The following is a 14,165-nucleotide window of genomic DNA, read 5'->3' on the forward strand; positions in this document are numbered from 1 at the left end:
TATTAAATATGTTTTAATTCTCACAAAAAATTATAAGTAAAATTATAATTTTTTGTGTTGTAATTATAGGTCATTAGTACTTTTGGTCATGTACCTTACTTCATTTACATATTTAGTCATTTCTCCGGTGAGTTCAATTTTAAACACCTCACATTTGATTATTTTTTTAAAAAATTTAATCACGTGTTGACAATTTTACTTCCCCTCACATTGGAGTAAATTTCACTTTTTGTCATATAATTATAGGTCGTTAGGATCGAAATTGTCAACATAGGACTAAATTTATTGAAAAAGAACCAGATGTAAAATGTTCAGAACTGAATTTATAAAAAAAAAAAAAATTAAATGTGTAAATAGAATAAATTAAATGACTAAAAATACTAACCATCTATAATTACACTATAAAAATGTATTTGGGCAAAAATGTATGGACCATATATTGGTGCATCTGACCACAACAAAGTGTACATTTCCTTGGACTGGCCATGCATGATTCTGGAGACGACATGTTGCAATGACCGGAGAATTGTTTGATAGACTGATGTAAGAATGTGAAGAGGTGGTCCAATGATGCATGATGCTTTCAGGATCTCTGACCTCTTCAAACGGCCCCACATCAACTCGTGTTGGAATTGTATATATATTATTTGAAAATTTTTAATTCAAAACTAGTATAATCAAATTTGAACTAAATTATATAAAAAAATACAAAATAATTGCTATGTAATTAGTATATAATTTAAAAAAAAGTGATCAATCACATTATAAAATATATTATTCGTGATTCGTGATTGATTTGATTGAATGGGTAAGAATTTTCCTATATTATTCCTACTTCATCAACTCCAAGCAAGCTACTTGAAGTAATTGTCAGAAATTCAAGTGGTAGTAACTGTTTTCGGGACAAACTCTTGGGGTCATATTATTAAATTATGTAAAAAGTGGTCTAAACTTGTGCTGGGGAAACAACTGATACTTGCAAGAAAAGTGTAGGAGATGAGGATTTTTTTGGTGGTTTGGGAGGTTTCTTGACTATTCATCTCTTTTTGCATTATGATAATCTTGTTGGCCTATCAAGTCCTCCATGAAGAAAATGAACACAAAAGACAAAATCCCAAGAACCCATTTCAAGCAAGAGGTAGTCTTTTAGTTACTATTTCACTGTCTGAACAACTGATCAAAACATTGGCAACATACCATACCAGGGACAAAGGCCAAGAATTTGTTGGTGATTTACTAATTACTATCATTCAATAATTAGGTTGTAGAGCTCTACAGGCTGCAAAAAAACAATTGAACCAACTATTAATTGTAAGTTGATGAGACTTATAAAGAACCTGCAGCTCAATCTTCTGATGGAGGAACTTCATTGAGATCAAAATTCAGCACTCTCCGGCTACTGGCTGACACGTGCTGGCTCATTGGAGCGCCCGTCCTGCCGCACATCTTGTGACTCCCAAGAGCCTGAGCTGCTGGAAAATTCTTGTTGCATACCATGCAGTACTCATGCTGTGTTGCCTCCACCGAATTCAAGCTCGTGCCAGCGTTACTGGATTTACCAATTGAATCAAGAATGATGATCTTGAGTCTGTTGTGACTTGAGAATGACTTCTGGCGGGTGTTGCACCAGTGGTTGGCTGTTCTCCCAGCAGCCATCTTTTGTTGTTCTGGAGTTACTGGACTGATTTTTGGTGCCTGTTCTAACTCAGACAGCTTCATCTTTTTCCTTTTCCTCCTGATGTTGTCGAATTTTGCACTGTCACAGTCTCTGTTGTCCAATTGATCATAATTTAAGACACTACCACATAATTTCTTGGTTGATTCTCCAAGAACATCGGTTGACCTGGTACTCTTCTCCTTTCCGGACTTCTCAACTGGAGAATTGGTTCTGAATTTCGATGAAGATTTACGAATCTTTGGCTTGTTTGATGTAGAACCTGGATTAGCGCTGGAAACTGGTAAATTACTACTCGCAGCCTCAGATGAATCCATGTTTCGACTATGGGATTGCGCATTCCGGCATGAACTCCCTCGACCAAGCATCAGTAGATAATCAACTGCTTTGTGCAGCTGGTCATGTTCCTTTGATGGACCCGAGAACCCCAACATTGAATCTGCAGTCAGGGCCTTGCGGCCTCGCCTGGCCGTCACCGGCCACCCCCTCAAAGATTCAACCAAATCAACTACTTGATCATTTCCTTGGCTGGTAGATACAACTACATCTACCTGATCTTGATCAGTGTCCCACAAGGAAGAAGTATGATCAGAGCTGTTAATTTTTGCAGTCGAAGGCGGACGAATTCCCCTCCAATCCCTCTCCGGATGGCACCTCATGTGCCCAAACAACGACTTCATCGACGGAAATTCTCTACCACATATCATACAAATTGGTTCCGTGATTACACCAACCATGTTCTTGTGGCAATCCTCGCGCGGGTTTTGTTTCTTGGGCTTGATGGAGTGATGATGAGCTCGAAGAGACGTACTGTTCCTGGAGACAGTTAGATCTTTGTTCTTGACCTCGTTAACGTGAATTCTCATGTGACCCCCCAAAGCTTTGGCTGAGCTAAACACTTTATGACAAACACGACAATCCCTTTTGACATTAATCTTGCTAAAATCTTTCATCTCATCATTTTCATATCAGCGTTTTATAACCTCAACCCACATGAGCTTTCCTTCGCCAAGAACAGGAACAGCTTCACACAACTCTTCTTGATCTTGATCACCACCATCGACAAGAACAACCCCAGATGATCAGCGTGCCATATATAGGGACAAGCGTGTGTATGTATATATACGAGAGAAAAGAAGGTGGTAAATTATAATCTGCGAGAGTGAGTAGAGTGGTTGCAGGAAAGTGATGGACTGAGATTTGACCTAAAAGACCCAATTTCTAAAAGCTCAACTGCTGCTATACACACACACACAGAGACTGAAAAGATGAAGAAAACAATAACCCTAAATTAGAGCCCAGTGAGCCAGGAGGAAAAAGCCGGGATCCATGAACATGGATGGATGCTTAGCTGAAACAAAACTATCAACACAAGTATTATAAATAAATTAATCAGCAGAAAAGATTCAAGTTTTTATCTTGAGATCAATTATGTATATATATATATATATATATATATATATATACACCCACACACACACACCCACGTTCAGATGAAAAAGATCAGTTCCTCCATCAGTAGGAAAAACGATTATGAATATGAATATGTGTGTATAATCTTGATCAAAGCTCTCATGATGATGATGATGAGGATGAATGATCAAAGTGAAGAAGAAGGCAAATAATTAGAGAGCTAAGATAAAGAAAGAAGAAGATGACAAGAACTCAAAGAGTCGGCTCCTAACTTCCGTTTTCAAATTGACCCTCACCTTTTCCCAACCTTTTGCCTCCTATTCCCAGCTTCCTTTTTTTTATTTCTTTTATGGTAATTATCTTATTACATTAATACTAATAGTATATTAATTCAACTAATATATTAATATAATTAAAAACTTGAGAAAACAACAAATTACAACTAATTTACGTCTAAACATTCGATAAAATTCGAACCCATAATCTTGAATTAAGTTATGAAATTTCAACCTTAACTACAAGAATTCTAATTATTCAGACTTCTTTTCTGATTTTTTTTCAAATCCATCCTTTTTTTTAGGAATTTGATTATAATATTAAAATGAATTTTAATTATTAACAACGAACATGCACCTCAACTTCACATTGGAAAAATATTATTATTTTTATATAAAAAAAATATAAAATAGCATTGCATTGCATATCATATATATATATATATAATATTAATTTTAAATCATTCTTTACTTTAAATTCTTTCTACAAAATTTGATTTTTTAGAATTTATTTTTAGAAATTATGAATATTAGTTTAAATGTTGATTAGTTTTTCACATCCAATCCTAAAGAAAAGGATTAACAAAAACAAAACAGAACATCCCTTTCCTTTTTCATGTTGGTGGATTCTGTACCACCTAATATGTGGGTATTTATTTTTTTATGTTAATTTATTTTATAATATTTAGTTATATTGATGTATTATTTAATTGCTTAATTTATTAAAATATGAATATAATTTATTATAGCTTTTATAATAAAAGGGGGGAAACAAAAGAAAAAGAGTATTAAATATATATAAATTTAATTTATTAGGTATTGAAGAAGAAGTAAGCAGACATTAACATCATTAATCACTCCTGCAATTAACATTTTATTAGCTTAATCAAAATTAGTCAATTACCCCTACTTACCTAATTCTTTTCTCCACACCGTTTCAACTCCTTCTAATTTTGCCTACTGGATTTTTTTATTCCAAATATTGTTGTATTTTTTATTCCATTAATATATTTTATTCCAAATATTGTTGTATTTTATATTCCATTAATATATCCAAATTATGTGTATAATATTTTTTTAAATAAAATGTATGACTCCATTTTTATGTATATAATATATATATATATATTTAAATTAAATAAAAGATACAACATAATTTAAAATAGAATATGGGTTTGTCATCATATTTTAATTACCAATTCCCCCCCCCCCCCCCTCATGCCTAATTTACTGGGGACAAATGGGCTTAACTACATTAATGCTTTTTGAAAATTTATCTAAATTTTGAGGAATAAAAGTTGCTTTCTCTTATTTGGATTATATGAACATATATATGTGAGGATTTGATTTTTCTTTTGTGTATTTTCCATATGTTGTAGAGCAAGAATTTAATTAAATCAAATTTAGTGCAGTTAATTTTTAAATGTAAATAATTTGGTTAAATAGCCTTTAATACTAAAAAAAAGGTGTGGATTCATAGTTTCATTTAATTCCACGCGATATAAACTTATAAATTAGTTTTCATGTGAGGGCCAGTTTTTTTATGTTATTAGTTGAGGGTTCTTTCACCAGGGATCCGTGGCGCAATGGTAGCGCGTCTGACTCCAGATCAGAAGGTTGCGTGTTCGATTCACGTCGGGTTCAAATCCCCGATCCCTTACGGTTCCCATGTCTTTTCGATTTTTCCTGAACGATCTAAAAAACCCTCCTACTTCTCTTTTTCTTAAATATATATTCTGTCCCCATCTTACCCAAATATCAGAGTATTTATTTTGACTCAAACCCAAAATTTCTATATGGAAACTACAGAAATAATAGTATGCTTTCTTATTTGTTTGAATAAAAATAGTAAAAGTTGTAAGTATCGTATTATTGAGATGATAATTCACTTAGAGAATGAGAAACATAAAGTAGCAAATTAAAATGGCATCAATGATGTTAGATTAATGTAGCAATTATCATTCTTTTCTTTAAAAATCGACAACGGTGGACGTGGGTAGCTTAGAATAAAACCGTATACTGCTCCTTCAAAAAGGAAAGATGATGTCAATTCAATCAACTTAATTCTAACCGTATACTAATGTCAATTCAATTAACTAATCGAGTGCCATTTTCACTATATTATATCTTTGGGATTTCAACTCTGTTGGTTGTATTCGTGTCTCATAACAAGAAATGTTAGAATAGTTAGGTCCACAGTGATCATGAAAAGGATATCAAATGACAACCTCCTCTACTATATTACACATGCCAGTCAACTAATGCCCTGGGAAACCCCAAAAGCTTATATAATTTCCTCCTAATTTCTTCTATACATCCCTTCCCCACTACCACAACTAAACCTAAGATACCAACTTAGACAATAGTATCCAGATACGAGAACTGCCTACGTCTCCCAAACTCAATAAGACTACCGTATGTACGATCCCACACTCCAACGAAAAGCGATTCTGTATCGGGACTAAATGACATGCCAGATATCTCACCAAAGAAATCAATTTCCTGCTCCTTCTCATACCCGCTTTCTACGTCAAAAACATGGACGAAATCTGCAGGTTCGGCCATGGCCATGAATTTGCCGTCAGATGTGTATCGTATGGAACGAATGGCTCCAAGATTACCCTTCAAGGCAGTGACTGAATTTGCAAGATTTCTCATGTCCCAAATTCGGCAGGTTCTGTCCTGGTTCCCAGTAGCAAAAGTTAAGCCGCTGGGATGCCATGCTGAGGCAAAGGAGTAGTCCAAATGACCGCGCAAAGATGCAATTACCTGGAATATAAAGATTAATACTCACCCCCATGTAGTCTATCTACAAGGGTCTTAATATCTCTGTTTCATTCAGCAAGAAATAAGTGATGTACCTCTCCGCTCCTAAAATCCACCAATATACCATCGGGATCATCTCCGACAATTAAGAGAAACCTACCATCAGGGCTGAGAGAAGTATGCTGTAAGAATAGACAAAATCAAATGAACTTAATGAGTATAATGAAACCAGGCATATTCGAAGGGTCAATCAAGATTCAACCATATGAGAATGATTTCTAGTTCTTTAAGGTGTCCCTAAACCAGGGAGGCAGTTTTGTATACTCTCCAACCCAATTAAGGATATCCTCCTTCCACCCAAACACCCCCCCCCCCCCCCGGGACTTCCGGTGGCTCCTGAAATCCTTATTCCTGAGAAATTGTTCCATCATATGAGCACCAAAATACAAAGTAGTAATTCCATCGACCAATTGTAGCCCCCCACTATCCCCCCCCCCCCCCAAAAAAAATAAATAAATAAATAAATACCACCACTGACAACATCCTTGGCCAAGTGCACAATAAAATACACATGGATGCATAAGACATGAACAACCATATATTCATACGGAGAGAAAAACTCACATTCACCGGCCAAGAAAACGGCAAATGTTTAGACAGTTGGAAACTTTCCAGATCAAAATCTCTAACCCCACAATCATTATTTGAAGCTACAAAATGAACTGCACCGCTGGAGAGAAGAGAGAGGTAACATTCAGGGACATCCACAAACAGAAAGCTTGTTATCAAAAACAAGTTCGAAGAACTAGCCGAACCTGCTAGACGTGTATATCTCAACAGCATTGGTGATGGCATTATCATCATAGGTAGTCCGCGTACAGTAAGAAACTCCAGGTCTGTCCAAATACTGCAGTCAAAACAAGTTTAACAAAACAACTGAGCAACGAGGCTGTCGGAAGCAAAATTTAGCATGGAGAAACAGCCAAAAGACATGGAATATCGCAAACAAAGCTCAAGAAGAAAACTCTTGAAATAATTCTCTCAGCCTTTTTCATGCTTTATCATTGATCAGAAGCCAAACAAATGGGAGGATTTGCTCAAATCCTGTAAACCAAAATTACTAGATCATCTCCAGGAAAAACAATTTCATCTGACCTGGCCAAATGAACTGAATGTAAGAGCAATTTCACTGGTCAAGTTATACTGCGCTGAGAGCAATTCATAGAACTAGGTACATTCTGAATAAATCCTAAAACCACTAGGGTCAAGCAAAATAAAAAATGATAACCTTCAAGAACACAAGAATACAGGCCAATAATAAGTTTTCTGACGCTGCTTGTAACTAGACTTATTTAATGGAATTTAAAGAAAGACCTTGCAGATTAGTTCTCCATGAAATCCCCCAGCAACTAGCAGCTTATCTTTCACTGCTAGAGTGCTGACCTGGGTCTGAGTAAATCCTTCCAACAAGCTTCCAGGATGTTTCTGCATTAGGTAAAAAAGAGACGTATAAGAAAAGACAATAAGGAATTCCAGGACAAACTCTAGAAAAATATGTATAAGGAAAGTGCCAAAGCCAGAATCACCGACCTCACAAGGTGCTACATGTCCTGATACGTTAAGAACTTCAGACTTGGTATGTGTTAATGAGGACCAATGCATAACTGAGTAATGTGACATAAGGTAAACATCATGCTTTGATGTAGCCCATACCAAATTTCTCAACTGCAAGCAAAGCAGTGAATTCATAGATTATCATGTTCCAACAAGAGAAGTGAAAAAGTATTAACAGTAAGAAAGGAGAACAGAGATAATATACTTTTGCTGAAAATTACAATCAGGCAAAGAGAACAATAAGCAACCCACCCTGAAGGGTATTATTTATGTAACACGCCTTACTAAGCATTCGTGTTGCATCTATTTACCAAGTCATGCTAACTCATTTCATACGTCCTTTTCCTCATTTCTTCATCTGTACAGTTCATATAGTTGATTAAAGCTTAGGAAAAAGTTTTGTCACTGTATGCTAAAACAATTAGGCACAACAGAGATCTACTTCACATTTTTCAGGTACACCTTTTACACTTCTTCTGACAGAACAATATGGTTGTGTTCATCACTTCCTCTGCCTTAATAACCGCTCACCACAAGAGATCTTACAGACAGCTGCCAATTTTCTAATACCTCATATACTGACTACACTAGTTTTGACATCTTGAAATTTCAGTCAAGCTGCCACAAATCAAAACCCTTCATATCTTGATAATGCTCAAATTATTTGACCAAAACAGAAATATTGATCAACTCAAAAGTAATTAATAGGTCGACTATTCCTCCCTAAGATTAGTTAAATTTTATTATGGTAGAATTAGTAATATATCATGCATGCAAGAGGAAACATGTGTGTGTAAGAGAGATGGATAGACTTCTTATGGACGTTACAGATTGTCCAACTTGATCCAAATAGAGAATGATTAAGTAATATTTTTTTTTGGTATAAGCTACTATTTCAGTTACCTGAAAATGCAGAATTGTCGATCTCACAGATCTTGAATTTCGTCGGAATTCATAGTATGAGCCGCCTTTCTCAGTGGTTTTGCATTCCTATTCACAAGAGGAAAGGCACGAAAGTTAATAAACAAAATAACATAACAATCAACAAAACCAAGGGAGACTATACAGAGGGACAATTAGTAAAATGAAGATAACAACACACCTTTTCTGACACCTCTCCAGATTGAGAAATATTTTCATAATTCTTATACTGTTCTAATCTAGTCTGCCTATATTTCTCTCTTGTTATATTGAGCCTTTCCCAGGGAATCCCTTGGATATCTCTGCCTCCTCTAGCTTGAGCTGCTGTAGTGTCTTGGTTTCTACTATTCTGCAAAAGAGATGGAGAGAGAACAGATGGAGCGATGATTAGTGCCCACCATTTTATAAAGTTTTAAAAACTCTTGGAGGTCAATTTGGGGTGAAAAAAAGGTTAAGTAGATAACTTGGAAATGAAAACGGCCAAACAAGATTAACAGCATATGTTTCAGTTATGACCAAACCATGTAGTCAAATTCATTCACATCAGAGTCTGAGGCACCACCATCTCTTCCATGGAACTCATCCATCATATCATCTACCCCTTCCATTTCATATTCTTCTTCCATGTCATCAGCATGGTTTCCTCGCTGGCGGGACATCATCTGGAGGAACAGTCCTGTAAGGAAAGCAATCAATCATCCAAGTATGTTGCAACAATTGTTTGTCATTTAGTTGTAGCACCAAGACAACCACAGCAGTTTTCTATAATCCCACTCACGCGCTAACGTACCCCAAGTGGTTAATACACCATAAACCAGTACGCGGAAACGTGCCCCAAGTGATTAATACACCATAAACCAGTAAGCGGAAAAGCAATACTAACAAGTGCCTATTTTCTATTTATAACATATACATAAAGTTTGCTCAAGTAACTCAAAACATGAGACCACATTATGAAAATGAATTTGCTTTATAAAAACTTTTGTTTCTCCGGTCAGACCCGTGATGGCTGCCTCTCTAGCTGTAAATATCTTTGAATTTCCTCCATTTGAAATTCAATTTGATGCAATTGTGACAAGGTCCAAGTAGATAAATGTAATCCAAAAGATTATACAAGAAAAGGTATGATTTTAGGCCATACGAGGGCAGTGACCATCTTCCCAAAATCTGAACCTAATGAAAGAAAAATTCCTTATGATATTGCAGTGAAATATACGATCAAGACCAATGCAATGCTGATCAATAATATTGATTTCTGGCATGCTTTGGCCTAGGGCATAACCATTCAGATCATGTATCCATATTCCACACATTAACAATATTGCCAAGCAGGCCTGTTATGACTCTTCCAAGATAAAAGTAATGCTTGATCATCAGAATCTACATAATGCAGTATACTTCAATTTTTTTAGGATAACCATACGAACAAGTCAGCTAAAACAAACCAATTGCAAGAATAGAAGCAAGACAACTTAGAAAGAAGCACAGCGGGAGAATTGGCTCCTAACCATAAATGAATACACAGAGAAAATATAGCCAGTTTCTCGTTCCACACGCAGAAAGTAGAATAACATGTTGACAACTCCAGCAATGCGCAAAACAACAATCAATTAAAACATAATAGCTATATTCTAGACCCCATACAATCTACTACCACTAAACTCCAACACAACGCACAATTTCAATCCCCACAATTCCACAAGCCACTTTTTCCCCTCATAAACCCAACAACGAGCAATTCAATCCTGCAAAAACATTACAAGACGCATAAAAGCGTTCACCGGCCTCCACACCAGAAGAATAACAACATTACCAAACCCATCATTCCAGAGGGAAAAAGAAAAAAAAGAACACATAGCAAGATAATTACACCATATCTCCCGTCTAAATGACGCATTAACATAAAGCTCTGACCTTCCTGACAACAGCGAAACCGAAAACAACTCCGAAGCTCCTCCAATTGAAGTTTGCGACGGCAGGTTCAATCAAACATCAATCTTCGATTCATTGATTAACAATTTAGGCAAAATTTCTGATAAGCAGATCGCCATAATCCACAAGCGAGAGAGAGAGAGAGAGAGAGAGAGAGAGAGAGGTGGAGGAATGTATGAGGTATCTGCCAATCTATATCCACTTGTTTCGAGAAAGCGAGCGTCGAAACTAAGAAACGTGAAGGAAAGAGACCTCAATTTATATGTTTATGTTTCTGCTTAAATGCATAGGGCCGCTTTCATTATTGCCACTGGTTTTGGACTAATCCCCGAGTTTGCCACCCCACCCTCCACCCCACCCCACCCTACCCTACCAATAAGGAACACAAAATATTATAAATTCTTCTTTTTTTTTTCCCCAACTTCCAATTAATTATAATAATTAATTAGATGAAAAAAGCACAGCCACAACACCACTTTTGGTATTTTGACTTCAATTCAAATGATTGGTGGACTTTTTTTTATACACCAGTAGTGGTCATAAGTATAAATAATTTTTTATGTATTAAAATATATTTATAAATAAAAATAAAATATATAAATTAATAAATTATATTTTAAAATAATATGAAATTACTTTTATAAAAATTATAAAAGAAAAAAAAGAAAGAGTAATTACAATTAATTTTTAAATTAACTAATTAGAGTATAATTTTCATTTTTCAAAAATTGTTTAGTGGTCACTAATAGCCCGTTCATTAATGTAGAGAGCTTAATTATAATTAATTTTTAAAATTATTTAATTAATGGTATAATACCAAATTAAAAAAAATAGTACGATGGTATCACTTGTGAGTACATAATGACTTATTTTTAATATTAGTATAGAATATTATCGTCTAATTTATTTATTTTTTTAGTTTCACTATTTTTTCAATAAGTGAAACCATTTGATTCCAAGTTTACTAGAAAATGAGAGATTTTTGTTCTTTAAAGATTTGATCAAGAGGGAGGGTCAATTTCAACAACTACCAAAAAAATTATCAAAATAGACTGATTCTTGTATGTAAGTGCAATTTGAACCCAAAGGTTTCTTACTTAAAATTTTGAATATGAACTAATTATATGTCATATGATATACAATTCAAAAGATTGACTAACCATACGACAAGTGTACTAATTTGCTTTGTGATTGATTTAGTTTAGCTGAACTTAATTTGGGTAAAAACTTTCGACGGAGAGAAAACTCAAGAAAAGGCAGCAAGAAACTTGATGACTTTTATTCATGCAAATTCTAGTTAGGTTCTTGAAGTAGCAACAGAAACATAATGAATCACATGTTGCAAGTCTCATACAAACAACTGCAGAGACAGCACAAGATTAGCTGCTAAGAGCATCGCCACTGACAACACTTGACATATTATCCGGCTCCCGCTGCTTTTGTTATCTTCATCTGATAGTGGAGAGGATGGTGGATCTGGAGGGCATTCGAGCCCTTCCTTTTTTTCCCGGCACAGACTAGCAAACAGACCTTGCGGATACTTGCCATTGATGTTGATATAGCTGAACATGGTTGTAACACAGCTGTTGCTCAAGTCGTTCAGCTCATCCACGAATGGGCAAGCAAAATCTTTGAAAGCTGAACAACACAGTTTAGGCGAGTAATTGGGTCCCTTGCATTGGCTAGTGATGATGGTGTAGTTCTGAAACTCGAAGTTTACAGGGCAAGCTGTGAACAGAAATGCCAGAATGTGGATAGTCTGGTCAGGCAAGAAAAACTAGGTGGTGCTAAAAGTAAAGCTCAGGAATAAAACATGATTCAGGTGCACAAATCCGTCTATTAGTTCATCCAAGCTGTGAAACTACACAATCTATTGAAGTTAATTACACTACGACATTGCCACTATTTAGCATAATGAACACAAAGCTCATACTGCACGACAACATCAGCCGTTAGGTGATATGCTCTCATTCACTTACGCGATTACATGAGAAACTCAGGAACAAGAAAGAATACGTTGCAGTCACGACTAAGGCATAGTTATACAAACACTCTCTGACGTTCTTGGATATATTACAGATTTCCCAAGGTAACTAACTGATTAGTATCCATTCTTCAGTTCAAAGACGTATTTGCACAACTACATCAGCACCGAAGGGGTGATGCTACGAGCATTGTCCCGCCCAGCCCCCAACCATGGAACATGATACATTGGACTGTCCTACTCCCATCTCCTCTCCAAGAAGAAGAACCACAAAAGAAAGACAAAGTTCAACTAAAAGTAGCATCAGTTTAGTTCACTGCGCAGCTACATGGGATATGACATGGGCTTGTGCAAATTCATCATATTTTATTTATCAAAAGAAGTTAGCGAAGACACTTGAGGCGTAATGACTGGATCAATCAAAAAAACCATTGTGACAAATAACAAAATTCTGAAAAATTAGGAATACAAGAAGGAAAGCAGAGTTACTTTCTTTCTTGATAGTAATAAACTTACGTTTCTTAGACTGAAGGAGCCTCCTCTGACTCAAAACTCGTTGTCCAGATATAACATCTGCCTCAAAAACAACAAAAGTAAATTACGAAAAATCTTAAAATATAAGTAGAAGAAGAAGAATCCCAGAAGCACTAAAAAAGCCCAGTTTCTGGAAATATGAAATTCACGACCCACAAACCTGAAACAAACGCGACGGCCGAGAGAGCGGTGCAGAGGGACAGACAGACAACAAGAACTAAACAACACTTAATCTGGCTCAAACCCATCATTCTCAGGGGCAATATTTCTTGATTTAATGAGCCAATGAGTATTCTACATGAATTATCACCCCGAGAAATCACTTAAAAAGGCGGAAGAATCTCTCTCCAGAACCCAACTCCTTTGATTTTGCTGGAGATCTGTGTTCCTGTTCTACTTCCGACATTGCCAGGGGAAGAATCTAGCTACCATAATTGGGTATACAATCAATATAAAAAGAAAACGTAATAACGTACGCAAGATGGAAAATGGGAGAGAGGCTGAGGGGCAGTGTCTGTGGCACGCGAAAACTGATATTTATGGGGTTGATATTTATGAGTTTCTTTACGCGGAGACTGATATTTATGGCGACCGAATGGTATAATCAAGAGAGAGGAACCAACCAAAACCATTTATGGTTTGCATGAATCCTAAACCGGTAACTCGGCTTATTGATATTAGATTATTCAATTAAAAATCGTTTACAACACGGGTGAATTGAAGGATGGATTCATCCATGGTAAAACTTGAGAACACAAACTCGATCGGGTTTGTATTTCTTGGTCCCAAACCCTCTCCAAACATAGAGGGAACCTAATGTAGCTATCGTTGGTGGAGAAGTAAACCCATTGACTCCAAAGAGACAAAGGAAATAGTTCATTTGACTGGAGGGAAGACTTTTCTTCACCCTGGTTTAAGTTGAGACCCTTTCCCATCGCTCTTGAATGTTTCCATCACAAGCTGCAAAAGACGTCGTCAACAAAGGTTTACATAGTGGTTGATTTTCATAACATATATGAACTTGCATTAAGCTTTAACTAGTACAACCTAG

The 14,165-nt window shown here is 36.0% G+C and overlaps 3 protein-coding genes and 1 non-coding gene across 6 annotated transcripts; 1 reads left to right on the forward strand and 3 right to left on the reverse strand.

The window, feature by feature from the left end:
* Positions 1 to 739: 739 nt before the first annotated feature.
* On the reverse strand, positions 740 to 3,352 carry LOC105176548 (uncharacterized). The gene has a single exon (XM_011099387.3). The coding sequence runs from the start codon at positions 2,626 to 2,628 to the stop codon at positions 1,345 to 1,347; it is 1,284 nt and encodes a 427-aa protein (XP_011097689.1). The 5' UTR covers positions 2,629 to 3,352; the 3' UTR covers positions 740 to 1,344.
* A 1,583-nt stretch (positions 3,353 to 4,935) lies between these two features.
* On the forward strand, positions 4,936 to 5,007 carry TRNAW-CCA (transfer RNA tryptophan (anticodon CCA)). The gene has a single exon. It is a non-coding gene; the product is annotated as a tRNA-Trp (tRNA).
* A 555-nt stretch (positions 5,008 to 5,562) lies between these two features.
* On the reverse strand, positions 5,563 to 10,836 carry LOC105176549 (putative WD repeat-containing protein C2A9.03). Of its 3 annotated transcripts, none has more exons than XM_011099390.3 (10): positions 10,579 to 10,836; positions 9,186 to 9,326; positions 8,846 to 9,013; positions 8,647 to 8,733; positions 7,720 to 7,854; positions 7,504 to 7,614; positions 6,945 to 7,036; positions 6,754 to 6,859; positions 6,225 to 6,311; positions 5,563 to 6,132 (listed from the first exon to the last, which is right to left on the reverse strand). In XM_011099390.3, the coding sequence occupies exons 2-10, from the start codon at positions 9,324 to 9,326 to the stop codon at positions 5,719 to 5,721; spliced, it is 1,341 nt and encodes a 446-aa protein (XP_011097692.1). In that variant the 5' UTR covers positions 10,579 to 10,836; the 3' UTR covers positions 5,563 to 5,718. The 3 variants fall into 3 exon arrangements, with proteins under 3 accessions (XP_011097692.1, XP_011097691.1, XP_020554518.1); XM_011099389.3 differs by having other exon boundaries at positions 9,186 to 9,340; XM_020698859.2 differs by lacking the exon at positions 10,579 to 10,836 and having other exon boundaries at positions 9,129 to 9,254.
* A 1,015-nt stretch (positions 10,837 to 11,851) lies between these two features.
* Positions 11,852 to 13,893, reverse strand: LOC105176550 (GPI-anchored protein LLG1). Its single transcript, XM_011099391.3, has 3 exons — positions 13,275 to 13,893; positions 13,097 to 13,153; positions 11,852 to 12,324 (listed from the first exon to the last, which is right to left on the reverse strand). Exons 1-3 carry the CDS (start codon positions 13,363 to 13,365, stop codon positions 11,945 to 11,947), a joined length of 528 nt encoding a protein of 175 aa, XP_011097693.1. The 5' UTR covers positions 13,366 to 13,893; the 3' UTR covers positions 11,852 to 11,944.
* Between the last annotated feature and the right edge of the window lie 272 nt (positions 13,894 to 14,165).

This window comes from Sesamum indicum, linkage group LG13 (assembly GCF_026168435.1).
Source record: "Sesamum indicum cultivar Baizhima isolate 11 linkage group LG13, ASM2616843v1, whole genome shotgun sequence".
In the NCBI taxonomy this organism is placed as follows: Eukaryota; Viridiplantae; Streptophyta; class Magnoliopsida; order Lamiales; family Pedaliaceae; genus Sesamum; species Sesamum indicum.

What these genes read in the sequence shown, in the direction of transcription:
- LOC105176548 (XM_011099387.3), bottom strand. Translation starts at nt 2,628, where the DNA reads ATGAAAGATTTTAGCAAGATTAATGTCAAAAGGGATTGTCGTGTTTGT.
- LOC105176550 (XM_011099391.3), bottom strand. Translation starts at nt 13,365, where the DNA reads ATGATGGGTTTGAGCCAGATTAAGTGTTGTTTAGTTCTTGTTGTCTGT. An exon ending in GGCCGTCGCGTTTGTTTCAG is followed by an intron (nt 13,154 to 13,274) that starts GTTTGTGGGTCG and finishes TTTTTGAGGCAG; the next exon opens with ATGTTATATCTGGACAACGA. An exon ending in GCTCCTTCAGTCTAAGAAAC is followed by an intron (nt 12,325 to 13,096) that starts GTAAGTTTATTA and finishes TTCTGTTCACAG; the next exon opens with CTTGCCCTGTAAACTTCGAG.
- LOC105176549 (XM_011099390.3), bottom strand. Translation starts at nt 9,326, where the DNA reads ATGATGTCCCGCCAGCGAGGAAACCATGCTGATGACATGGAAGAAGAA. An exon ending in CGACAATTCTGCATTTTCAG is followed by an intron (nt 7,855 to 8,646) that starts GTAACTGAAATA and finishes CTTTGCTTGCAG; the next exon opens with TTGAGAAATTTGGTATGGGC. An exon ending in TGGATTTTAGGAGCGGAGAG is followed by an intron (nt 6,133 to 6,224) that starts GTACATCACTTA and finishes TTTATATTCCAG; the next exon opens with GTAATTGCATCTTTGCGCGG.